Source organism: Lonchura striata, chromosome 25, assembly GCF_046129695.1.
Source record: "Lonchura striata isolate bLonStr1 chromosome 25, bLonStr1.mat, whole genome shotgun sequence".
In the NCBI taxonomy this organism is placed as follows: domain Eukaryota; kingdom Metazoa; phylum Chordata; class Aves; order Passeriformes; family Estrildidae; genus Lonchura; species Lonchura striata.
The window spans coordinates 6,925,872-6,951,137 of NC_134627.1; the positions used below are offsets into that span (position 1 = coordinate 6,925,872).

At 67.1% G+C, this 25,266-nt stretch overlaps 2 protein-coding genes across 3 annotated transcripts; one reads left to right on the plus strand and one right to left on the minus strand.

Moving 5' to 3' along the window:
• The first annotated feature begins 1,391 nt into the window (after positions 1-1,391).
• Positions 1,392-2,111, plus strand: GJD3 (gap junction protein delta 3). The gene has a single exon (XM_021532955.2). It carries the CDS (start codon positions 1,392-1,394, stop codon positions 2,109-2,111), a length of 720 nt encoding a protein of 239 aa, XP_021388630.1.
• A 930-nt stretch (positions 2,112-3,041) lies between these two features.
• On the minus strand, positions 3,042-24,879 carry RARA (retinoic acid receptor alpha). 2 transcript variants are annotated; one of them, XM_077788303.1, is made up of 9 exons: positions 24,755-24,879; positions 17,802-18,097; positions 7,537-7,685; positions 7,300-7,441; positions 6,267-6,427; positions 6,004-6,180; positions 5,723-5,927; positions 5,400-5,558; positions 3,042-3,633 (listed from the first exon to the last, which is right to left on the minus strand). In XM_077788303.1, exons 2-9 carry the CDS (start codon positions 17,977-17,979, stop codon positions 3,422-3,424), a joined length of 1,383 nt encoding a protein of 460 aa, XP_077644429.1. In that variant the 5' UTR covers positions 17,980-18,097; positions 24,755-24,879; the 3' UTR covers positions 3,042-3,421. The 2 variants fall into 2 exon arrangements, with proteins under 2 accessions (XP_077644429.1, XP_077644428.1); XM_077788302.1 differs by lacking the exons at positions 17,802-18,097; positions 24,755-24,879 and adding an exon at positions 12,452-12,575.
• Positions 24,880-25,266: the final 387 nt, after the last annotated feature.

Below are 25,266 nucleotides of genomic sequence, written 5' to 3' on the forward strand. Positions count from 1 at the left end.
TCTAAGCTCCCTTCCCATCCAAACCATTCCATGATTCCATGAAACCCCAGGGCCCCCCGCGCTATCGGTGCTTTGCTGGAACCCAGTCAAGTGTGGAAAGCGCTGTCAGATTTTCCACTGGCTCTGGAGAGCGTCTCCGGCGCGTCCCCTCCGCGGGCCGGGCTATTTACGGCTCCTCTTGCTGCAGAACACGACCCAGGACAGCCACGGGTGGGTTGTGGGGCTGCTCTCTGAACTCTGCCATCACTCTAATGGGGATGTAGAGCTCTGGGAACACAGAGTGGACCATGGAGTCTGTATCAGGAGTTTCCCACCCCAAAACCTTGGATGGGGTGCTGGGGATGTTGTCGGGCGGGAGCTGGGCTCTGGGGCATCGGGCACTTACCCACCCTGGGCATTGCACGTCCCCAGGGGGTGAGGGGGGTCTGAGGGTGACCTGTGTTGTCCAGGGCTCTGCTCCCGTTACTGGAAAGGGGATTTGAGGGCTCACCAAATGCTGTCAGCACTGGGCAGGAGTCCTGGCCGTGCCACACAGGATTTTGTAGGGATTAGTCTACATGTGCCAGAGCTGGGGACAACCTGGGAATATCCATGGGACCCCCAACAGCCCTGGCACAGCGTCCTGGGGCAGAGAGGGCTGGTGCCAGCCGTGAGCATCCCCCAGGGCTGGAGCTGTGGCAGCAGGGCTGGGTGTACCCAGGCTCTGATGTGTCATGGGGGTGATGCCAGTGGGGGTCTTTTGGGGGCCAAGTGCTGTGTCCTGAGGACCCTGAGGCCCTGTGGGGTTTAGGAAGGACAAAGTCTGGGAGCATTTCTGAACTGAGGCAGCCACCACCCCTCTCCCAACCTGGGAGCTGCTGGCCCTGGGCAGGGCAGCTTTTGTCCTTGAGCCCCACCGGCAGTGCGGAGCCCTTCCCTGCCTCCAGGCGCCCCTGCGGGTGCTCTGTCCCTTTAAAAGGACTCCAGGCGTGGCTGTAGGACCATTATCCGTCCCAGCTGGACAAAGAGACTGGACAGTCCGGGACGGCCCTGGACAGCCGGCGCCAGCAGCGCTGGCACACCGTGGAGCACAGCCCACACAGGTACGGGGCTGTTGTGGGGGACCACAGCTCAGCCAGGCCGAGCTGTGCAGGGGGACTGGGCATGGGGAATCTGCTGGTCCTGCCCCTGCTGGTGTTCTTGGACCCATCTCTGGGGGAGCGAGTCCTGAGCACGGCGGGTGCATGGGGACGCTGCTGACAGGGCTGAGCTGGGCTGGCAGTGCCTGGGCATCCTCCCGTGAGCGGGAATGGCGGGAGGATGGAGAGCTGGAGGGGCCGTGCTGCCGCCGGGGTCCGACCTGGCGGGCGCTGCGTCCCCCCCAGCGCTGACCCCGCTCCCGCAGCGCGGCCATGGGCGAGTGGGGCTTCCTGAGCTCGCTGCTGGACGCCGTGCAGGAGCACTCGCCCATGGTGGGCCGCTTCTGGCTGGTGGTGATGCTCCTCTTCCGCATCCTGGTCCTGGCCACCGTGGGCAGCGACGTCTTCGAGGACGAGCAGGAGGAGTTCGTGTGCAACACGCAGCAGCCGGGCTGCAAACCCGTGTGCTACGACGCCGCCTTCCCCATCTCCCACTATCGCTTCCTCGTCTTCCACGTCGTCGTGCTCTCGGCGCCCGCCGCTCTCTTCGTCATCTTCGCCGTGCACCAGGCGGCCAAGCCGGGGCGCGGGGGGGCTCCCGGCCAGCGCGCCCGCCGCCTCCAGCCCTTCTACGTGGGCAGCGTGGTGGCCCGGATCGCCGCCGAGCTGGGCTTCCTGCTGGGCCAGGCGCTGCTCTACGGCTTCAGGGTGCAGCCGCTCTTCGTGTGCCGCCGCCGGCCCTGCCCGCACCGCGTCGACTGCTTCGTCTCCCGCCCCACCGAGAAAACCGTCTTCATCCACTTCTACTTCGTGGTGGGGCTGGTCTCGGCGCTGCTCAGCCTGGCCGAGCTCGCCCACCTCCTGCGCAAGGGGCCCCCGGCGCGGCCCGGCTGCTGCCGCCGGCCGCAGGAGCGGGGCCCGGCGCCCGGGCAGCCGGCGGGGGCTGCGGAGGGACCCCCGGGTCCCCACCCGCGGGGGGACCTCACCGTGTGACCCCCGCGGGGACGAGCTGTGGCCGGTTTCAGCCCGGCGGCCACTGCGGATCTCCCTGCCCCAGGGGAGTCTCGGCCCTCGCCGTGCCAGGGAAGCCGCGCCGGGCCGGGCTGGGCTGTGCCCCGCTGCCCCCGGTTCCTGTTGTGGGCGGCGGACAGACCTCACCCGCCAGCTGCTGGAAAAAAAAAAAAAAAAAAAACGGACAAAAAGAAAATAAACAGGTCCCATCCCTGCACAGCGGCAGGAACACCCCTGACCCCCCCAGCCCGGCGCGGCGGGGCCAGGGCTGCCCCCAAACTCTGTGCTGGGAGCGTCACAAATGCATCAGGGCTGGCCCCTGGCATAGAGGGACGTGACTGTGGCCTCAGGGGTGGGAAAGTCCGAGCTTTCGGGTACTGGGGACACCGCAAAGGGTTCTGTGCCTGTCTTGGGGGATGACCAGACAGGGAGAGCAATACGGGAGTGCCTGGGCTGCGCTCCTGCAGCAAACATCCCCCCTCAAAGAGGGCTTGGGGTGCCACAGCCTGACCATCTCCTCCCCACCCTGCTCCCCCTCCTCCCCTGGTACCCCCACAAGAATAACGAGCCAGGCACTAGAATAAATAAACTTTATTCTGGAGCCAGCCCCCCCCCCCCGTCCCCCCTCCCCGTGCCGGCAGGGCCGGGCCCCCCATCCCCGCGAGGCCGGGACTGGCACCACCCTGTGCCCCCCACAGTCCCCTCCCCGCCTGGGGGGCCGGGGCAGGGCCCGCCCGGTGCCCCCCGACTCTAAATCCACTAAAATCTCAACAACAACAAAAAAAAAAAAAAAAAAAAAAAAAAGGAATTTAATAATAATAAACCGTGTGCCCCCCCCACCCCCTCCCCGGCAGCGCCCGCCGTGCCCCCTCCACCTGCACAGGCCTAAAAACCCCTCCAAACTTTTACAAAGGTTTTAAAACGTATTTATAGATATTTATAGATATTTATATATATATACTTTGCTTTCTTTTCTCTTTTAAATGACTCTGCTTCCTCAGCGTGCGGGGCTGGCCGGGCCCCCCCCGCGGACAGCCGGGGCGGGCAGGGGGTGGCTCGGTGGTCGCGATCCCGTGGGTGCTGGTGCTGGTGGGGCCGGGGGCGTCCCCGGGGCCGCGGCCGAGGTCCCCGCGCCCCTGAAATGTGACTCAACCAAGGCGCTGGGCCCGGGGCTGGAGGGTCCCCGCGGGGGCTGCCGAGGAGTCCGCCCCGGGGGGCTGCAGCCGGGCCGGGCGTGGGGCTGCCCCCGTGCCGGCGTGCCGGGCTCTGTCCTGGCGCGCGCCGGGCGCGGGTCACGGCGAGTGCGTGGTCGGGCTGCTGCGGTTGGAGCTGGGCGAGAGGCTGGGGCTGCAGCTGCCCGGGGGGGGCCCCAGGCTGCCCCCGCGGGGGCCGCCCGGCTGCCCCCCCAGCGTGTCCATGCCCTCCGAGTTCTCCAGCATCTCCTGGATGAGCGGCGGCATCGAGCCCGGGATCTCCATCTTCAGCGTGATCACCCGCTCGGCGCCTGTGGGAGGGGCAGGGTCAGCAGGGTGCCGCCACAAATTGGCACTGCCAAAGTGGCACGCTAAAACTGGCACCAACAAATGGTACCCATAAAAACACAAAATGGCACCCCCAAAGTGGCACACTAAAACTAGCAGCCCCAAATGGTACCCAAAAAATCCAAAATGGCACGTCCAAAAGGAACCCAAAAAGTCCCTAAAATGGTACCACCAAAATGGCACACAAAAACTGGCACCTCCCCAAATGGTACACAAAAAAATCCAAAATGGCACCCCCCAATGGTACCCAAAAAAACCCAAAATGGAACATCAAAAGGCACTCAAGAAGTCCCTAAAATGGCACCATCAAATTGGCACACTAAAACTGCCACCCCCAAATGGTACCCAAAAAAACCCCAAAATGGCACCACCAAAAGGCACCCCAAAAAACCCAAAATTTCACCCTCAAAGTGGCACACTAAAACTGGCACCCCCAAATGGTACCCAAAAAATCCAAAATGGCACGTCCAAAAGGAACCCAAAAAGTCCCTAAAATGGTACCACCAAAATGGCACACAAAAACTGGCACCTCCCCAAATGGTACACAAAAAAATCCAAAATGGCACTTCCAAAAGGCACCCAAAAAAACCCCAAAATGGCGCCACCAAATTGGCTCACTAAAACTGGCACCCATAACTGGCACCCAAAAAAACCCCAAAATGGCATGCCCAAAAGGCACCCAAAAAGTCCCTAAAATGGCACCACCAAAGTGGCACACTAAAACTGGCAGCCCCAAATGGTACCCAAAAAAACCCAAAATGGCACCACCAAAAGGCACCCCAAAAAACCCAAAATTTCACCCCCAAAGTGGCACGCTAAAACTGGCACCCACAAAATGATACTCAAAAAACCCCAAAATGGCATGCCCAAAAGGAACCCCAAAAAAACCCAAAATGGCACCACTAAAGTGGCACACTAAAACTGGCACCCCCAAATAGTACCCAAAAAATCCAAAATGGCACCCCCAAAGTGACACACTAAAACTGGCACCCCCCAATGGTACCCAAAAAATCCAAAATGGCACGTCCAAAAGGCACCCAAAAAGTCCCTAAAATGGTACCACCAAAATGGCACACAAAAACTGGCACCTCCCCAAATGGTACACAAAAAAACCCAAAATGGCACCACCAAAAGGCACCCCAAAAAACCCAAAATGGCACGTCAAAAGGCACTCAAGAAGTCCCTAAAATGGCACCATCAAATTGGCACACTAAAACTGCCACCCCCAAATGGTACCCAAAAAAACCCAAAATGGCACCACCAAAAGGCACCCCAAAAAAACCCGAAATTTCACCCACAAAATGGCACACAAAAACTGGCGCCTCCCCAATGGTACCCAAAAAAATCCAAAATGGCACCCCAAAAAGTCACCTAAAAAAACCCCAAAATGGCACCACCAAAGTGGCACACTAAAACTGGCACCTCCCCAAATGGGTGTCCAAAAACTGGCACCCAAAAAATGGCATGCCCAAAACAGCACCCTGAAAGTGGCCCCCCACAACCAGTACCCCCAAAATGGCATCCAAAAAGTGACGCTTCTGAAACAGCACCCTGAAAACATCACCCTCAAACTGACACCCCCAGCTTTGCTTCTCCCTGGGCACTGAGGACAAGGGACATGGTGACATCCCCACATCCCTGGAAGATGCCAGTGCTGGGTTCTTCATCCCCTGTGGAGCATGCTGAGTGACCCTGACCCCTCAGTGACCCAAAGCCGCAGGAGCCTCACCCTTGGCGCTGATGCTGCGCAGGTCTGTGATCTTCATGAGCATCTTGGGGAACATGTGGGGCCTGTTGGGCCTCCTCTTCCTCACGTAGATCTTCAGTGCCTCCAGCAGTGGCTCCTGCAGCTTGTCCACCCTGTCAGGCTGCTCCAGGTCCTGGCGGTCTGGGGAGGGGACACACAGTGGTTGGGCCCTTGCCATCCTGTGGGGTCCCAGCTCCCACTGCTTGGGCTTCATTTGGAGTCTCCCTGCTCAGCCATTGAGGAAGGACAGCTGGGCTGCACCGGGGGCCCATGGGCACTGGGCAGGTGGCCGTCCCTGCACCCACCTCCACAGATGAGGCAGATGGCACTGAGCAGCCCCGTCTCGGCGTCGTCCATCTCCAGCGGCAGCAGCTGGTTGGCGAAGGCGAAGACCAGGTCGGTGAGGGGCCCGAACCCCGCGTTGTGCATCTGCGTGCGGTTCAGCGTCAGCCCGTCCGAGAAGGTCATGGTGTCCTGCTCCGGCGTGTAGCGCGTGCAGATCCGCAGGATCTGAAGGAGACAGGCCGGGGAGCTCAGCCCGGTGTCCCCTGCCCGTCCCCGTCCCCGTCCCCGTCCCCGTGCTCACCAGGATGTCGAGGCAGGCGGCTTTGAGGAGGGTGATCTGGTCGGCGATGGTGAGCGTGGTGAAGCCGGGGAGCTGCTTGGCGAACTCCACCGTCTTGATGATGCACTTGGTGGACAACTCGCTGAACTTGTCCCACAGGTCGATGTCCAGCGACACGCGCTGCTCTGAGCTGTTGTTCTGTGGCGGGAGGTGGGGGATGAAGGCACTGGGGGGTGCCACACTCCCCAGCCCCCCCAGGACCCCCAGGAGCCCGTGACACTCACCGTAGTGTATTTGCCGAGCTGGCAGAGTGCGGGGAAGGTCTCCTGGTGGGCTTTGCGCACCTTCTCGATGAGCTCCTCCACCTCAGGTGTGATGATGTAGCTCTCCGAGCACTCCGGCTTGGGCACGTCCTTCTTCTTCTTGTTCCGGTCATTGCGGACGGCTGTGGGAATGGCAGAGTCAGTGTCACCTGGCCCCGGTGCCACCCAGCCCCTGCCCCACCCCACTCTGCCCCTCAGGGCAGGATGGGGACCTGCCACCAGCAATGGGCTCAGCTGTAGTCACAAGCTCCCAGCAGAGCCATCAGCCCCACAGATTCCTTTAAACAACCCCCCCAAGTCATTAGGGATGCAGTTAGAGCCTGAACTCCTGGGGGACCCACACCCCTGGCCAAGGGGATGGTGCTCTGCAAAGCCAACACATCAGAGAGGGACCCCGGGGACAGAGCATGGCAGCTGAGCCACCGTGCTGGGTGAGGGGCACAGGAGGGACCCTGGGGGTGGCAGCTGGGAAAGGGGGAACAGCTGGGAGGAGCCCCAGCCCTGCAGGGATCAGCCTTGGTGGGCTTAGAGGGCCAGGACCCCTCTTAGGTGCAGGGTAAGCCCCTGGGATGCTGAACTCCCCCTGGCAGTTCCTGGCTCCCCAGGCTCTGCCAGCTCCTCCCAGGGGTCTCAGTCCCCCAGGGGTTGGCAGATGGGGCAGGACTCAAGGAGGCAGCTGCACCTCAGCAGCCCTATCCCCCCAGGGCACCCACGGCGGGGGCACAGCCAGGCACCATGACAACTGCCAGCGGAGCCAGGAGGCCTCCTCAGCGTCATTTATCTCTGACATTATCAATCACGTGTTGCCCGGGAAACTGCCAGGCTGTGACACAATCCCAGGGGGTCCCCATCCCCCCTGGGCCTTGCTGGGCACATGGTGGGGGCTGCCGGGATGGCCCCATCACACCCAAAGCCCCCTGACCAGGACACCAGGCAGGGTGATCCCATCCCATCCCTGCTCTTCATCCCCATCCCCATCCTCATCCCCACTCACACTCCTTGGACATTCCAACTTCGAAGCACTTCTGGAGCCGGCAGTACTGGCACCGGTTGCGTGTCACCTTGTTGATGATGCAGTTCTTGTCCCGGTGGCACGTGTACACCATGTTCTTCTGGATGCTGCGGCGGAAGAAGCCCTGGGGACCCGGCACGCCCCGGTCAGCGCCCGGCACGGGGACCCCGAGCACCCCGGGGAGCCCGGGCGGCAGTCGGGGCCGGTGGCAGCGCTCACCTTGCAGCCCTCGCAGGCGCTGACCCCATAGTGGTACCCCGAGGACTTGTCCTGGCACACGAAGCAGGGCTTGTAGATGCGGGGCAGGGGTGGGGGCGAGGGGGGGCTGGGCACGATCTCCTCCGAGCTGGTGCTCTGCGTCTCGACGGCTGTGGGGAAGGGGAGGTACTCAGAGCACGGAGCCCCCCAGGAAGGGACCCCCCCAGCCCGCACCCCACGGCTCCTCCCCAGCTCCAGGGGTCCCGGCAGCCCCAGCCCCGCGCTGCCCACCCCGGCCCTGGCGCCAGGTCGAGTGGGGCCAGCAGGGAGAGGACGCGTGCTGGGAAGATGCAACGTGACATTTCCAGGTCACAGAGACGATGTGGAATTCAGGCGGACAAAAAAATTAAAAAAAAAAAAAAAAAAAAAAAAAAAAAAAAAAGAAAAGGGCCGAGATCCCAGGAGCCCCCAGCCCAGGGCGGCACTGCCAGTGGGTGAGGGGATGGAGGGTGCAGGGCCAGCGTGGGGGGGCCAGTGCCACACATTCAGTCACACGTGTACAGTGTGACACCTACAGGGTGACCCCCACAGCCCGAGGGTCACCCACCACCCCCAGCCAAAGCAGGGGCCCCCAGGAGGGGACAGCCACAGTGGCACCCAGCTGGCACCCCAAAGTCCCCCAGTGGAGGACATCTCCAAAGGCAGCGCTGCCTTTGTTCCCGTAACAAGCAGACCCTGGCCCTGACATCACAGGGAACACAGCCAGTACCCCTGCACCCCAAAACCTTATGGAACATGCCTGCACCCCAAAACCTGAAGGTATGTGCCTCTTGCACCCCAGAAGCACCCCTATGCCCCAGGGGCCTGCGGGAGGTGCCCAAGTCTCCCAGATCAAGCCACGGCCCTGCCCTTGCACAGCCTGGGCAGGGAGGGGTTCAGTGCACTTGGGGTGCACCCCTGGAGCTGGGGGGACCCAGAACAGTTGGGTGTGCACCCCTGACAAAGGGAAGGCTCAGCACAGTTTGGTGCACCCCTGGCATGCAGGGCAGGGGGGTTCAGCATGGTCAGGGTGTGCCCCGCGAGCTGGGAAGGGGCTCAGCACAGTTGGGGTGCAGCCCCGGCGTGGGGCACAGCCAGGCAGGGGTTAAGCGTTCCCCGGCTGCTCCGGGATGTTTGCGAATGTTTTTCTGCAGCAGAGCCAAGCGAACCAGTCAAACAGGATATTAAAGGCCAGGCCCGGCGGGGGAGCCTGGGCCCCCCCCCAGCCCCGCCGGCCCCTGCACCCCAAAAAGGGCCCCACGGCCGCCGGAGTCCCCCTGGGGCCGGGGAGCCGCGGGGAGCCCCGGCCGGGGACACCCAGCCCGGAGAAGGGGCCCCAGAGGAGGGGGGGGTTTGGGGAGTGAGGGGTGGGGGTCCCCAGCCCGGCAGTGCCACGGGCGCCTCGCCAAAGGCCACGGGATGGGGCCAGGGAGGGGACAACGGGACAAAGCCACCCCCGAGCTTGTCCCCAGGTGCCAACGGGGACGGGGAAAGTGCGGGGTGTGGCAGGAGCGTGCGGGGCAGGGTGAGGAGTACCTGGGGTGGGATGGGACACGAGTGTGTGGGGTGGGACACGAGTGTGTGGGGTGGGACACGAGTGTGTGGGACACGAGGGGAATGTGTGAGGTGGGATATGAGGGCGTGGAGGCGATTGTGCAGGGTGGGATATGAGAGCGTGGAGTGTGCAAGGTAGGATATGAGCGTGCAAGGTGGGATACAAGTACGTGTGGGGGGCTGGGAAGGGTGTGGGGGGGGGGGATGGGAGTGTGCAAGGCGGGATACAAGGCTGCGAGGTGGGATGTGGGTGTGCAGGGTGGGATACGAGGGTGCGGGTGGGGACACGGGCGCGGGGGCGAGCGCCGGGCAGAGCTCCCGGGCTGAATAAATCACCGCTGCCACTCGAGGGAGCGGAGCCATTAAAGTGACTGAGAGAACGTCGTCTATAATTTATCGCCTCTTTTATATAATTTAAGAACTTCCTCGTGGAGAGCTGCACTCACAAAACGCGGATTTGACAAGATTTTGATGTGCTGGATGCGGAGGGGGGCAGGGGATCCGGCTCCCTCCGCGTCCCTGCGCTGGCAGAGCTGCGCCAGCACCCCGGGAATCCCCTGCCACCCCCGTCACCGCCGTGCCACCGCGGAGGGAACAGGGACACGGGCACAGCCGCCAGCCTGGCCAGGAACCTCCCTGATGGTATCACCAGACCTGGGTGCCCCTCGCGCCCCTGGGGGGCACGGGGTGGGCACAGAGCAGCACCCAAAGGCGCTGAGCAGGGCAGGATGGGTGCCAACCTCCCCTGCTGGAACACGGCTGGGTGCCGGGCTGCAGCTGGGGACACGGTGGCCCCCAGTGCCCAGGCTCGGCCCGACCTCCCCCCGCAGCAGAGGGGACCCCGCTGTCCCCCCCCGGCCGAGGCAGCGCAGCCCGGCTCCAGCTGCAGACCAGATGCGGCGGCTCCGGCGGATCCCGGGTGAACGCCGAACGCGCCGCCCCCGCCCGCGGCCCCGCCGGCTGCTTCCTGCCCGCGCCGGGGGACCCCGGGGCACCCCGACACCCGCACCCCCGCCCTGGCGTGGGAAAGCGCCTGCGGGGACACCCCGTGTGCCGCTGCCCGCGGGGGACACCGGCTCCTGCACCGCCACCACCCCGCCGCGGCTCCGGGACAGACCCGGCCAGAGCAGCAGAGAGGACGAGGTGGGGGGACCAGAGGGGGGAGCCCACCCGAGGGTCGCAGCGGGGGTCACCGGGGGTCCCCGCTGCCCGGTGCGCGGTGGCAGTGCCGTGCCAGGGGTCGCAGCCCCCCACAGGAGGGTGGAGGCCCAGCCAGGGCTTCCCTGCGGATGAGAATCCCACGTGCCCCGAATTCCTGCGCCTCTGCGGGAGAAGGGGGAGGGAGGGAAGAGGGTGCCGGGAACCCGGAGCCGTGGGCTGCCCGGTCCTGCTCACGGCCACGGGGCTCAGCCCACCGGGCACGCCTGGTCCCCACGCTCCCTACCCAAGACCTGGTGTCTGCCCCCTGCCAGCACCAGGGTCTGGCGTCCCCAAAACGCTGACACACCCATCTATATAACCCACAGTTTTTGCAAGGCCATGTGAGGCCACCCTGTGCCCAGCGGAGGGGTGCCACGCACAATCCAATCCCACGCACCCCTCTCCCACTCCCACAGCACTCCAAAAAGCCACAACAGAACATGGCTCCACAGGGGCAGGGGGGTTCTCGGTGGGCTCCTACAAGATTTTCCACTACCCTCAGGAGCTGCCTCGTGCCTCTGCTTCCCCACGGTGGCAGCCCGAGTCCTCTCCGGGGGTGTGGGTGGGCTCTCCGTGCCCCCCGAGCAGCTCTGGCTCCTATGCCAGCACAACACACCCCGCCGGGCAGGGCAGTGCCACGCTGGGCCAGCAGCCAGCACCGCGGGGCCAGCGGGCACGGCCGCAGCTGGCTCGGAGGAAACTGAGGCACAGCACGGCTGCCCGACACCGCTGAGCCCTGCCCGGGCTGGCACCCCCGGGCTGGGGAGACACCTCGTGTGACGTCGGGAGCGGGGCACAGAGCCAGGGAGTCCCGCCAGCGCCCGCCAGGTCATGGTCACCGTGACCAGAGCCCCGAGGTGGCCCAGCCAGGACAAGGGGACCCACGTCCACCAGCGCTGTGGCCCACGGGGAGAGGGCTCTGTCCCCCGCAGGACTGGGGGGCACAGAGAGGGGACAATGGCCCCCAGCTGCCCTGCTCAGGACAGTCAGAGCCGGGGGGCCCAGCGCTAAGGGGTGGCACTGGAACTCGGGACCCCCCTGCCCACCCTGCCCGAGCAAAGCCTCGGGGGCAGCCCCCACCCCTCGCAGAGGCAGCGGGAGCCCCGGCATGTCCCCAGCGCAGACAAAGGCCCCTCGGCCGCGCTCGGTGCCAGCGCAAAGGTCGAGCGGCCCCGAGACAATGAGGGGAGCAGGGGGAGCGGGGGTCCACGGCCACACAGCCTTTGCACAGCGCCGGCCACGGGCACCCCGCCATGGGCCTCCGCCGTGGATCCCCGCCCTTATCGGGGTGAAAGTCCCACGGAACCCGGCAGGACTTTCCCTGGGCCGTTGTGGTGGCCCCTGCGTGCCAGGACTCCGGCTGCCCACAGCCGGGACACGGCACTCCTCCAGCCCCCCCCAAACCTCACTCGCCCCCCACACCGTGGGCACAAACCGGAGCAGGGCTCCACATCCCGCTGGGGGAACAGCTCCCAGGCTGGCCGGCACTCGGAGCGCGCTGCCCGCGCCCCCCGCTGCCCATCCCGGTACGGCGGTGTCCGTGCCCCCCCCTCGCACAGAGCACCGGGCCGTGACCCCTCCAGGGACAGCGCAGGGTCCCGCCAGCGGGAACGGGACTGGCCCGACCCCGCATCCACACCCGGAACCCACCGGCCCAGGGGGACCCCCCGATCCGCGGCAGGGTGGGGGCCCAGGCTGGGGCTCCCCCGCGCCTGGGCAGCAGCGGCGACTCCGTCTGTAGTTAATTGGATTTTCCCGGAGCCTTTATCAGGAGAGAGCGAAATTCCCGGCGGAGCCGGCGCTGCCCGGACCCCGCTGCGGGAAGGGGGGGGCGAGAGGTGATCCCCCCTTCACCGAGCTCGGCCCCGAGGTCCCGACTGCCCCCGAAATAGGGCAGGGGGTGCTTAAAGAGCCGGTGGCTTTTGCGCATGGAGCGGGTGGGGAGGGAGGCTGAGCCCCGCGCTCCTCCAGGACCAGCACTCAGCTCAGCCCCCCGCCCACGGCCAAAGCCCCCGCAGCCATCCCCGCACCCCGCAGCCATCCCCGCACCCCCCCCACACCCGCCCGGGTTTCGGGGCCGCTCTCCCCGGCCCCATGCGACGGACGGGGGGGGTCCGTCCGCCCCCGGTGCGCAGGTACCTACAGCGGCCGGAGCTGCTCCACGGCGGGGGGCGGCGGGGGGGGCAGCCCCGGGGGCCCGGCCCGTAGAAATCCATGCGGAGGAAGGGGCCGGGGGGCAGCCCCGCCACCGCCGCGCCCTCGTACATGGCCCCGGGGCGGCGGGGGCGGCTCCCCCGGCCGGGGCGGCCCCGGGCGGTCAGTGCCCCCCCCCGCGCCCCCGGGGCGCCCCGCGCCGCGCTGCCATCGCCCCGCGGAGCGGCCCCGCCGCTCGCTCCGCGCCCGAGCGGCGGGAGGAGGAGGAGAAGGAGGAGGAGGAAGAGGAGGAGGAGGAGGAGGAGGCGGGGGGAGGGGAGGAAGGCGCAGCCCCGCCGGCTCTGCGGCTTCGCCAGCCCCGGTCCCTCCCGGCACCCGCCGCCTCCCCGTGCTTAACCCGCTCCGCGCCGCGGGGCCGCCACAGCACCCGCAGGCGAGGGGACACGGACACGCGGGGGGCGCACGGACACGCAGGAGGGAAATGGAGACGCCGGGGGAGGGGTCACGGAAACAGGACACAGAGAAGCACATGCGGGAGGGGGGTCACGGACACCGAGAGGGACACAGACATGCAGGGCGGCAACAGACATGGTGGGGCACGGACGCATGAGGTGACACGGACACGCAGGACACGGATACACGGTGGAGAAATGGACACACAGAGAGAGCACGGACACGAGGGGGGCAAAGGGACACGCAGGGGAACACGGACACGCAGAGGGACGCGGGGGCAGTGCCACGCGGGAGTGAAATGGGGAGGGGCTCAAGGCGGGGCTGGGGTGCCCGGGGGTTGCCCGGTGGAGATGACGGGGCCTGGGGGGTCCCGGGGGCTGCCCAGCGGCCAAAGCTCATTTGCCTAATGGGATGCGGGTGAACTGCGGGTGAACCCTCGAGAAGGGCTCACCTCGGCCTGACCCTCGGCCCCCCCTCCCCCCGAGGGGTGGGTGGGTCTGTGTACATGCATGTGCATATGTGTTCATGCATGTTCCCAGTGCATGGCGCATCTGCATCCCTGCTGCAGCGCAGCCACGTGTGCTCCCGCTACACAGACACTTGGGGAGGTGTGTGTGCCTGTGCAGGGCAGCCTGTGTGCACACACATGTGTGCATTCATCCTGCACACACGCACACGTGTGTGTGACACCGTGTCCCACCAAACATGGGAGCAGCTGAGTATGTAAACACACGAGTGTGCGCACAGCCCACCGTCTCTGTGTGTGCATGCACGTGTGTGTGCTGGCCTGCCACCCATACAGGGCACAGAGCCATGTGCCACCACTCCCCACCACACCAGCCCTTCACACGAGCTGAAGCTGACACCACGAACCCGGGGACCCTGTGTGGTGACAGCGCTGCCAGTGCAGAGCGGGGACGGTCACACGCCAAGGACGGGCCCTGGGGGTGCCACTTCCCTTGGCACAGCAGCGGTGATCTCCGGGCTGCACAGCGGGCACGCCACGGCATCTGCACTGCCCCGGCCCCGGCTACCTAGGCCAGGGGTGCTCCTGGAGGGAGAGGAGCCCCACTGAGCCCCCAGCTGGGCCTTGCCATGGGCACGAGGAGCACAGCTGGACACGGACAGGAGGATGTGGGTGCTGCCGCACACATCTGCATGTCTGTGTGTGTGTGGCTGTGTGTGTGTGGCTGCGTGCATGCAAGTGGCTCTGTGACTGTGTGTGTGCATGCGTGTGACTGTCCTGTGTGCCTGTGCATGTGTATGTGTGGCTGTGCACATGTGTGGCTGCGCACATGTTGCTGTCCTCTGTGTGTGTCTGTACATGTGTGGCCATACATGTGTAGCTGTACACACGTGTGGCCATACATGTGTGGTCATACATGTGTGCCTGTGCACGTGTGGCTCTCCTGTGTGTGTGGCCGTGCACATGCGTGGCTGTTCGTGTGTGGCTGTCCCTGTGTGTGCACGCGTGTGCGTGTCCGTGTGTTCGTGCGGGGCTGCGCAGCGCGGCAGCGCCTGTTTAAATAATAATGGCAAGTCGGGGCTTTGCTTAGCCAGCAGGTTTCGAACAAAAGCCCAGCGCTGCTCCAACTTCCTGCAGCGAACATGACAAATGTCTGCTCTGACTCATTTACCAGCGCTGGAAAGAATGTGGCTGCGATGGAGGGGACGGAGGGGACGGCGCAGGGGACGCGGGCGGTGGCACCGCGCGGCCGGGCCGTGCCAGAGGTCGCCCCGATGGGCAGCGCTTCCCATCCTGCATCGTCTCCTGCACCGCTTCCCACATCCCTTCCCGTCCCGCATCCCCTCCCGTCCCGCGTCGGCGGCAACAGGAAGAAACAGAGATTAAAAAAAAAAAAAACACCAAAAAAAAAAACAAAGCCTTAATTCCAGAGCCAAGAGGAACTGGGCGAGGGGACACCCCGCACGTAATGCCACAGTGTGAGTGGGACAGGCACACCCCGCCCTCAGCCACATCCCACCAGCAGCCTGGGGACACGAAAACGGGGCCCTTCCAGCAACATCCCCAGCCCCGCATCCTCCCGGCCCCACTCCCTAAGCGATGCTCCGCAGGGACAGAAATGCCTCCGAAAGGCTGATGAAAACCCAACCCTGCAGCCCACGGGGACCCCACGGAGGACCCCCCCGTGCCCTGAGGGGATGGCTTTGGGATCACAGGGTCACGGTCCCCGCGGGCAGGGATGCCCGGGGCCCCCACACAAACCCCCCCAGCCCAGCCGGGGGTGCTGGCCGCAGCCCGTCCCCCACCGCCGCGCCGGCACCTCGGGGCCCCGCAGCCCCCCCGGGCCCCGCAGCCCCCCTCTCGCCCGCCCACTTCAAAAGACCCCATTTATCCCCTTCAGCCGCTTTTGAGCCCGGCGAATTCCCGGCTGGAGCAGGCGGCTCCCCCCCCCCGGCCCCTGACAGTGATAGAGAACCTCCGCCTAATGGGCTTTCCCAGGCTGGGGGCCCAGCGCCTCATCAATCTTCCCCGGGCAGGGATGGGGATGGGGGGGCCGGGGGGTCCCCAGCACCGCACCCCGCGGGGCTCCCCGGCCGCTGCCCTGAGCGGGGCCCCCCAGCCGCCCCTCCCCGCCCCCGGCCTGCAGGGAGCACGTTTTGCTCATTAATTTTTAAAAATTAATTAATTACGGGGCGCTGCGGGGGAGCGGCTGCGGCGCGAGGAAACCGGAGCCAGCGGGTAGGGTGACAGGCCAGCCCGGGCGCGGGGCCCCCGTCCCGGCAGCCCGGAGCTGCTGCGGGGGCCGGGCTGGGGTCCCGCTGCCCGCAGCCAGGCCTGGGAACCAGGGCGAGGGAGGGTCTGGGGGGGCAGCGCACAGGGAGCCCCTCGCAGACCCCCGAGACATGGCATGGGACAGAACTGGGCAAGGCGAGGGGAGCTCCAGGGACAGCCAGGCGCCACAGGGCCCCCAGGGATGGGGGTGAGGGCACAGGCACAACGTAGCGGTGCTACACGCGCCAACATGCGTGTACACGCCTGGCACAGGGACACAGGCCACCCTGCTCTGCGTGTGCCACCAACGTGCATGGCAGGCACTCACACATGCGCACACACACGTGTGACATGTGGGCACACACACACGTGTGAGACACACGGGCACAGAGGGCACTGACGCACACATGTGTAACACACGTGAGCACAGAGGGCACTGACACACACGTGTGACACACGCATGCACACACAGGCACAGAGGGCACTGGCACACACAAACATACCTGTGACACACATGTGCGTGCACACACAGGCACAGAGGGCACTGGCACACACACGTGACACACGCATGCACACCCAGGTGCACACACACGGTGTCACGGACACGCAGCTCCACACACACACCCGCAGCCTGCAGAGGACACACGTGTGTACATCCATTGTGGGGGCACACACATGCCCACACGCAGCTCCCAGCCCACCAGGTCCCCACCCCTGCTCCCACGGACCCGCTGGGATGCCCATTTCAACCCCGAATCCCGGGAGGGGCAGCTGCAGCCCCAGTAGGGCCCAGCCAGACCGGCCCCGGGGCCGTGCAGCTGCAGCACATCTGGCGAGGGCGGGACCCGTGGTGAGGAGGGGGTGGCGGCCCCGGCCCCCCCGCAGGCGGGACACAGACGGGGACACCTCCCTGCGCCAGGAGCGGTGGCACCACAGGACACCCCAAAACTGCAGGACAGGGCACCCACCAGGCCGTGTGGATGCTACAGGGCGGGCGGCAAGACGTGGTGCCCCCACCCTCTGCATCCCTCAGGCACCCAGCAGGGAAGGCCAAGGGGAAACTGAGGCACGATTCACCACCCGCCCCAAGACACCCTCCAGCCGTGCCTGCGGCCCTGTCCTCAGTGTCAGGGAAAGGGGGGGGACACAGGCGGCCCCCCCAGCCTGTTCCCACACGCCCGGAATGGCCCCAGAGCCAGCGCGGGGGAGTGGCCCCACCCGCCGACACCCAGTCGCTGAACTGGTCCCACTGGGTCCCACCGCCGCCGGGGCGGCTCCGGCGGGGGACAGCACCCAGGGCCAGCCCTGCCCGGACCTGCACCGGCCCCCGGGGCCAAGGACGGGCCGGGGGGGGGCCCCGCCACACCCCGACCCACGGGGTTCTCCCCGGCAGCGGGCGCCGCAGGGCACTCGTGTTGCAGGGAACAGGCATGGGCACCCACCACCGTGGGGCCGGGGTGACAAGAGGTCCAGCAGCCACCCCACGGCATCCGAGACGGCATCCAGGGAAACTGAGGCACTCTGAGGGGTGCTGGTTTGGGGGGATGCCGGGTGGGAGCCCACCTCCAGCGGCTCCCAGCTGCCATCATGGCAGGCAGTGATTACTGGGGCCGTGATGGACGACCCTGTCATGGGGAAATGGAATCGGGAGCAGCCACGATGATGATTGTCTTCATCGCCTTCATCGCCTCCCCCCACGGCAGCCCCGTCACCGGCAAACAAAGAGCCACCACGGGGACACAGCACCCACCAAGCCTGCTGGCACCCAGGCTGCTCACAGTGAGGGACAGGAACACCCTGGCCAGGGCCTGAGGGCCATCAATAACCAGTCACTAATGAAGGTGGCCGTAATTAATGACACAACCCCACTGGTGCCACTGACCACTCCCTGCCTCAGTTTCCCCAGCAGCAGCACTCACAGGGACACACAGGGAAAAGCACTTGGCACCCAAAATCAGCTCCCTACAGGTGTGGCTGGGAGCAGGGAGACACTCCCTCACCAGTGCCACTGCCCCAGGAACACATTATGGACCAGCCTGGGATTGGCACCCATAGCCCATCCTGGGGACAACGCCTGGCCCAGAGGGGGCCTCAAACACCCCCCCAGCACCAGGGGTGCCACCAGCCCCAGCAGGGCTCTGGTACTCACTGGCAGGTGACGGGGTGCTGTATCCGCTGACGGGAAGCTGGTGCTGGATGCCGGCCAGGGTGCTGGGTGGAGAGAGCCCCCCCAGCATGTGTGGGAAGAAGAAGGCGTAGGGGGGCACAGGGTAGCCATTGAGGTGCCCCCCGCCCGGCGTGGGGCAGGAGCTGCTGTTGCTGGCCATGGTGGGGTCTCCGGTGTGGGGGGCTCTCAGCTGCGGGGTCCCGGGGGCGAGCAGAGCATGGGGCCCGCGGGTGCCCTGCTGCCGGGCTGTCCTCACAGGTGGCGCTGGTCCTGCGGCGCTGCGGGGGAAGCAGAGAGGGACATTAACAGAGGGGCTGGGACCACTGACCCCCACCCCACAGGGTCACCCACCAGCCGTGCCTCAGTTTCCCCAACCCCCCCACCGGGACCACATCCCCTCCCGGCCCCAGGAGGGCGCAGCCGGCCGGGCCTGGGGCTCCGTGCGGGATTAACGCCGATCCCCCCGATTAACGACACCGGGACGGCGGCACCGGCAGGCGCAGCTCACTAATCCCGGCTTAGCTGGGTGGGGGGGACGGTGTGGGGACGGCCTGGGGACACTGTGGCCCCACAGGGCACCCCCTCCAGCCAAAGGCCACACCACGATCCCACACCGGCTCTGCCAGGCGAGGCATGGGAGATGGGGCACGCAGCAGGGCCTGGGGGCAGCAGCCCCTGCCCCAGCCTGGGGGATTGCAGGGCAGCTGGGGACGGGGCGGGGGGGACACGGGCACACGGGGGTCCCCTGAGGACAGCGGCTCCGCTCCGGGCCGGCTCTGCCACCACGGCCACGTGTCCACTCCGCCACACTCCCCCCATCCCATCCCTGCCGGATCCCGAGGGGGCTCAGCCCCCCGGCCCCAGGGGGAGGGGGCTCAGCCCCCCGGGACCAGCACCAGGGGGCTCTGCCAGCCGCAGGGCCGTGCCCGTCGCGGCGCAGCCCCCGCCCCATGCCATGTGCCATGTGCCACACGCCAGGCCACGCCGTGTGCCGGCAGCTCCCACGCCAGGCCAGCGGGCACGGACCCCTCGGCCCTGGCTGGTCGGGGGGCGGTGGGAAGGGGGGCGCGGGGCTTTCACAATCCCGGGCTGGCTGTTTATTTAAGTGCTGGCTCGGGGCCCGGCGGGGGCTGTTTATTTGCCGAGAGTGCTGGCTCCCGGCCCCGCGGAGGCGGAAAAGGATCCAGAGGAACAAGGCTGGGCCGCCCGGCAAGGCGCTGGGGAGGGGCCGGGATGGGCATGGCCCTGCCCGCCCCCCCAGAACCCAGCTGGTTGCACCCACTGGAGGCAGGACCCCCGTTCTCCCAACTCACACCAGCACCCACTGACCCAGTGGGAAGCACCCATGGGGAGACCCATGGTCCTGGCACCCCTGGGGTGGGCGAGGGTCACCCACCAGCCACCCCCCATCACATCCCACAGGGATGTGAGGGTCACACCCCGCCCAGCACAGGATGCCCAAGTGAGTGTGGGATTCCCACAGGCATTGCCAGGGCATGGTGCCGGCCGCCAGCTCAGCGTGGGACTAGGGACAGCCCTTGCGTGGGGTCCACACATGGCACAGCAGGGACGCTGCTCTGCGGTGTGGGGGACTGCCCAGGGCCCCCCCAGCCAGGCCGTGGCCCCCGAGTTGTGCTGGCCCGAGAGCCAGGGGAGGGAGGCGCGGGAAGAACTGTTTATGTTTGCCGGTGCCAAGTGCTAGCCGGGCACCGTGCCAGCCGTGCCGGGGCCCAATTACTCAACCCGCTCAGGCCCCCCCAGTGCCGCCGGCCAGGGACCGAGTGTGGCCAACGCTGCTGGCCTGGTCACCGTGCACCCCAGTGACACCCCTCCTTCCCAGTGCTCCACATGACCAGCAGTGGCCAGGAGGGTCCGGGGATCACGGCTGGTCTTGCTCCCGTGGGTCCTGGAGGGCAGGAGGAGCTGCTGCCCAGAGGAGCTCCCCTGGGACCGTGTGCTGCCACAGCCCCCAGCACACAGCTGCTCCCCAACTGGGGGATTGTGGGCATCCCAAATGGGGGTCCTGGGTGTCCCAAATGGGGGTTCTGGGTGTTCAGACCAAGCTGCACTCCCAGAGCCCCCCGGGTCAGCAGTGTGGGGCCAGGGGCCGTGCAGCCCCCTCGGCAGGGCCCACACTCACCCGCCCCAACGCCTTTTCCTCCAGTCCCCGCAGGAGCTGGACGAGGCCCGGAGCTTCCTGGAATCCAGTGCCTCGTTCCAGCCCCGTGGAAAACGTTGCTGCAGGGCCTGGGCCAAATGCAGCCACGAGGAACCTCCCACCCAGGCCGGGGATGGCCACTGGGAGCGGATGGACAGACGTACTGACACGCGGATCAGAACATTCCCAGGGCCAGCAGCAGTGGGGCTGGTGGGGGACATAATCTGGGGGGCCATGACTGGAAGTGGGGAAACACAGCTGGAGTGGGACACAGCTGCCCAAGCCACCATCCCACTGTGACCACAAAGAGCACAAAGCCCTCTGCAAAAATGTGTGCACACCCAGACAGGCCAGGCAGTGCTGGCACAGTCCCCCAAAAGAACCCTTCCAAAAAGGCAGCCCCCCCAGTATGACCCCCCAGGCTGGGTTCAGTGTCCACAGCCACATCCAGCACAGCCAGCATCAACCATAGAGCAACCAGAATCCCACCAGCATGGCCACACCGCAACACCCCCTCCCCATGACCATTCCAGCCAGCTACACCTCCAGCCCACCCTGACGCCCCCCCAAAACCCCCGGTGCAGGCAGCACCCCTACCCCTGCCCTTGTGACACCCCCAAACCCAGCTGTGCTTCCTGTCGGGGCACACGGTGATGGCAGCACCAGCGCCCGGATGTGACACGCCGGTGAGCGGGGGCACCGCCCTGGCACCCCTGGCAGCGGGGGCCCAGCGGGCCCAGGGATGCTGGGGGGTGCCTGGCAGGGCAGCGGGCAGCGACCCAGCCCTTCCTGTCATGCCAGCGGGCACCGTGCTCCAGGCCACAGCTTCCCCTTGCCACTCTCGATTCCCAGGCAGACAAGTTTCAGTTCAGTCCTGGCCCGATTGTCACAGCTCGTCACCCCAGACTCTCTCACCCTGCTCCCCTGCCACCCTAGAGTCTGTCACCCCATTGACGTGTCACCCCGCTGACTAATGACCCCACTGACCTGCCACCCCAGGCCCTCGTCCCTGCTGCCATCGCAGAGTTCACCACCGCAGCATCCTGCACTCCCCAAATCTGGCAGCGGCTGCTGCGTGCGTCCCCCACCCTCACCAGGACAGGCACTGGAGACCCTCCCCATGCCAGGCTGTCCCCACGGTGTGTGGGCAGAGTGGGGATGCCGTGCTGAGGTAGGGGGCACAGGATGGCAGCCTCCGGGCAGGGCAGGAAGTGCCTGCGGAGCCACTGCGGTTGCAGCCTGCGGTTTCCTCGCTGGCAGCAGAACCAGCCCGGGGTAGCCTCGCACGCGAGGCCAAAGGCCTGGCTGCCCCCGTTGCCCCCCGGCCACCAACCAGCCCCTCCAGGCTGCCAAGGGCAAGGCAGCGTAGTGAAGAAGTGGTGAGGTGCCCCCCTGACAGGGCTGCTGAGAGAGACCCTCTCCCGGATCCCCGGAGCTCCCCACGGTGAGTCACCGTCACGTTTCTCACGTCCCCGGGCAGGCGTGAATCATGCCCAGCCTGCGGCACGGCCGGAGCCAGCGGCACACTCGGCCAGCGTGCGCCGGAGTTGAGGCTGCTGGGAACAGGAATCTGAGGATGCTGAGACCAGAGCAGACCCCAGCACTACATCCAACTCCCACGGCCAGCAGCTGACCCAAGGGCTTGCACAGCCCCGCTGCACGTCCCTGGGCAGCACTGGTGTTCCAGCATCCCAACAATTGCAAGATACAACCACCGCTCCCCCAGCACAGACACAGGGCCAGGGACACCACACTGACCCACAGGGATGCTGTCTGTGCCGGCAGGATGGTCTCCCCAACCCATGGAGGCACACTAGGGAGTCACCACTGGCCCTGTAGTGCGGGTCCTCACCCCAGCACCCCACATCTCGCTGCTGCCAGGAGCCACAAACTGAAATTCCACCTGTTGCAGCCGGGCCGACTCCGGTTACGCCGGGAACGCGCCGCTCCGGTTACACCTCCCGCACCCACCACCAGACGTGCCATTCTTTAGCAAGAACAGGTGCCCCAGCCCCCGCCACGGCCCCTGGGGTGGCCACAGCTGTGCCACACCACCACTGCCACCACTCCGGCCTGGCTGCGGCTTGGATGCCTCGAGAGGAGCAGGCCAGTCCCAAAGGTCCAGTGGTATCCCAGCCAGCATGACCCACCAGCCCCTCACACCATGGGCTGCCCCCACAGCACCCTGGGGACACACACCCACACCCAGCACTGCCTGCCCACAGAGGGGACATCCCCAGGTACAGCCCAAAGCCCACCCTGTATCCCAACCCTCAGGATGAAAGCAGCAAACCGCACGCCCAGGGCTCACGGTCCTGGAGTGCCCCATGCCGGGGGTCCCGGTGTGCCCCATCCCAGCCCCCCAGGGGCTCCCGGGAAGCAGGGGGACGGTGCCCCAGCAGCCACTCGCGGCAGTCCTGGTTGTTTTTAGCCGAGGCTGCGGCGGCAGCCGGCGCCCTGGGAATGGCGTGCCGGGAACAGCGCGGCCCCAGACAGCCCTCGCTGGCTCGGCGACAGCCGGCAGACAAGTGCAGCTGGCACGGGGCCGCTCGGGACACAGCGCGGGGGGACCCGGCAGGCTGGCGGCTGCGCGACACCCCCGGACACCGGGATTTGGTGGCACCGTGCCCCCAGCTTAGGCAGGCTCCCAGGAGCAGACACCTGATGTACCTGGGGGGGCCAAACCGCTCCATGCCACCACCAGCACCACCGCGACCCACCGCGTCGCGCCCGGGCTGGCAGGCAGGCAGCCGTGTGCCATGTCCCCTGTCACTGCCGGGCAGCCGGGGCTCAGAGGGGACAGCGGAGGCCACGGCGGGCGCACGCGGCCCCTCGCCGGGCCCTGCCACGAGCCACCCCCCGCTAAGCCGCCTCCAGCCGCAGGGAGATTAACCCATTTTCCGTAATCAGCACATGTGTCACCGCAGATATGATCGCACCCCCCGCGCTCGCTGCGCTCCCCCCGGGGCTGGCGCTGCCAGGGGGCCCTGCGGCACAGGGGTGCCCCACGGCACGGGGCACCTTGAGGCTCCAGGCACGCACTGCAGAGCACTCACAGTTCCTCCAGCCCTGACGTGCTGCAGCAGCGCCCCAAAAAGGGCCGGGGGACCCCAGAGGCCAGCCATCCTCTTCATGGCAGCACTGGCATCGGCGCTGGATTTTGCCAAGACAGTGGCTCAGGGCACGGCGGCTCAGGGCACGCGCGGCCAAATGTGGCACGTTGTCACACCAGAACCTCCTGGATATAAATAGATCCAGAGCGGCGGGATGGTGAATCCCAGCGCCGCAGGGCAGGCGGTGGCGGTGGCACAGCCGTCCCCAGGCTCTGTGGCAGCGACGCTGCTCCTGCCACAGGGACCGAGCGCGGGGACACGGAGGATGTGTGAGGACAGCTGGGTGAAGCCAGGTGTCCCTGTGGGATGGAGCAGCCACACCAGGCGGCTCCGGATGAGGCGCAGGGCACTGCCCTGCTCCTGTCATCCCACTGTCGGTGGCTGTGTCACCGTGTCACCTAGGGGGGCTGCAAGCAACGGGGAAAAAGGGGCCAGACACCCATCAGGACACCCGCGGGCATCCCTGGTGCGAGCACCCACGGGAGCAGGCGCTCCCTCGAGCCGCAGCAAGGTCACCCCCAAGGGCAGGGTGGGGGCCCACGGGTGACATATGGCCCGGGAGCAGTGGCCGCGGGGCCGCTAAGCCACCGAGCCGTCACCCGTTAATCCCGGTGCGAGGACGCGGCGGGTGCCGCACCCGGGGCCACCGGCCGGTGCCTGCCCGGTTCCCCGAGCGGAGGGACCGGCTGGGGGAACCCCCGTGTCCCCCCCAGCACCCGCCGCGCCGCGGGGCGGCCCCTGCCACCAACGAGGTCAAAGGTCAGAGGCACAGATTTGGGGGACAGAGGCACGGATTTGTCTCCGCACCGCCCTGCCCCGGCCCGGGGCGCTGCTCCCCGCCCCCGAGGGGGGTCCCCGCTCTGTCGGGGTTGAGTACCCGGGGGACTGCACCCCCAAATCCCCCACCCCGCCCCGAGCCCGCGGGGGCTCCGCCGCCCGCAGCCCGGCCCCGGGCAGCTGCTGCGGGAGGGAGGCGGCGGCCGGCGGTCCCTTCCCCGGCCCCGCCGCCCCCCGCCCGGCTCCCCCGGGCCCCCCCGCCCGCCGCCGCCCTGTCAGCCGCGCAGAGCGATGGCTTCCTCCGCCCGCCGGCCAGGAAACGGCGCAGACGCCGCTCCCGCCCCCCGGCCCCCGGCGCCCCCCGCGCTCCCGGCCCCGCTCCCCCGCCGGGCCCCGGCCCCGCCGCACCCCGAAAGGGGAAGCGGCCCCGGCCCCCCCCCGCCGCGGGAGGATGGGGGGGGATGTGGCTGCGCGCACCGGCGGCCCCGGAGAGCCCGGTAATCCCGGGGTGGTCTCCCCAGCACCGCGCTCTGCGGCGGTGCTCCGGTCCCCGGTGGGGTGTAGAGGCTAGCGGAGCCGCCCCGGAGCCCGCCCCGGAGTGGGGGCGCAGCGCTGCCGCCCGGGAGCGCCCAGGCAGTCGGTACCGGGAAAGGGAACTCCGGCACCCCCAAGCCCAGTGTAAGAGGCAGAGGCCAAAGCCGCGATCTCGAACCCGCTGCGGCTCCGGTGCTCCCGGCAGCCGCAGCCCGGCGGAGTCCCTCCCCCGCTGCGGGAACCCCGGGATCACCCGTTACCGGAGGGGGATCCCCAGAGGCGGTACCGGAGCCGCATCAAGACCCTCCTTCCCAACCCCGCTCCCACGGGCAGATCCAGAGCCCCCTCATTACCTGCTCGCGGAGACTCCAACACCGAAATCCTTAAACCCGGGGAGTTCCCGGTGGTGGCTGCATGGCGGCGGCACCGGGAAGGAGCTGGGGGGGAAGGGGGGGCTTCGCCCCGGCTTAGAGGGGTGAGGGAGGGGTGGGGTGGGGGTTCCCGGGGGGGTTCACCGAGCGGCGGCCGCGGCCATTGCGAGTCATGTGCTCGCGGGGAAACTTTACCCGGGGCTGGGCCGGGCGGGGCAGCGGCGGCGGCGGCGGCGGCGGCGGCGGCGGAGGGCGGGGGGAGCGGGAGGAGGACACGCCCCTCCCCGTGGCCACGCCCCCGCCCCGGCCCAGCGGCCAATGGGGCGCGGGCGGGGGCGGGGCGGGGGCGGGGCCGGCGCCGCTCAGTGACTCTTTGAAGTCTCCAGAAAGCGGAAGGGGAGAAAGTGGGTGCGCGCGCCGCGCCGGCCGGGGGGGGGGCTCTTAAAGGGGCCGCGCACCGCGACTTCGATGCCACTCTTACCCTTCTTCTCCGC

Excerpts from the sequence above, each read along its gene's own strand:
- GJD3 (XM_021532955.2), top strand. The coding sequence starts at position 1,392 with ATGGGCGAGTGGGGCTTCCTGAGCTCGCTGCTGGACGCCGTGCAGGAG.
- RARA (XM_077788303.1), bottom strand. The coding sequence starts at position 17,979 with ATGGCCAGCAACAGCAGCTCCTGCCCCACGCCGGGCGGGGGGCACCTC. Across the intron at positions 7,686-17,801 it reads CAGCACCCCGTCACCTGCCA|CCGTCGAGACGCAGAGCACC; the intron begins GTGAGTACCAGA and ends CCTTCCCCACAG. Across the intron at positions 7,442-7,536 it reads GCGCCTGCGAGGGCTGCAAG|GGCTTCTTCCGCCGCAGCAT; the intron begins GTGAGCGCTGCC and ends CCGGGTCCCCAG.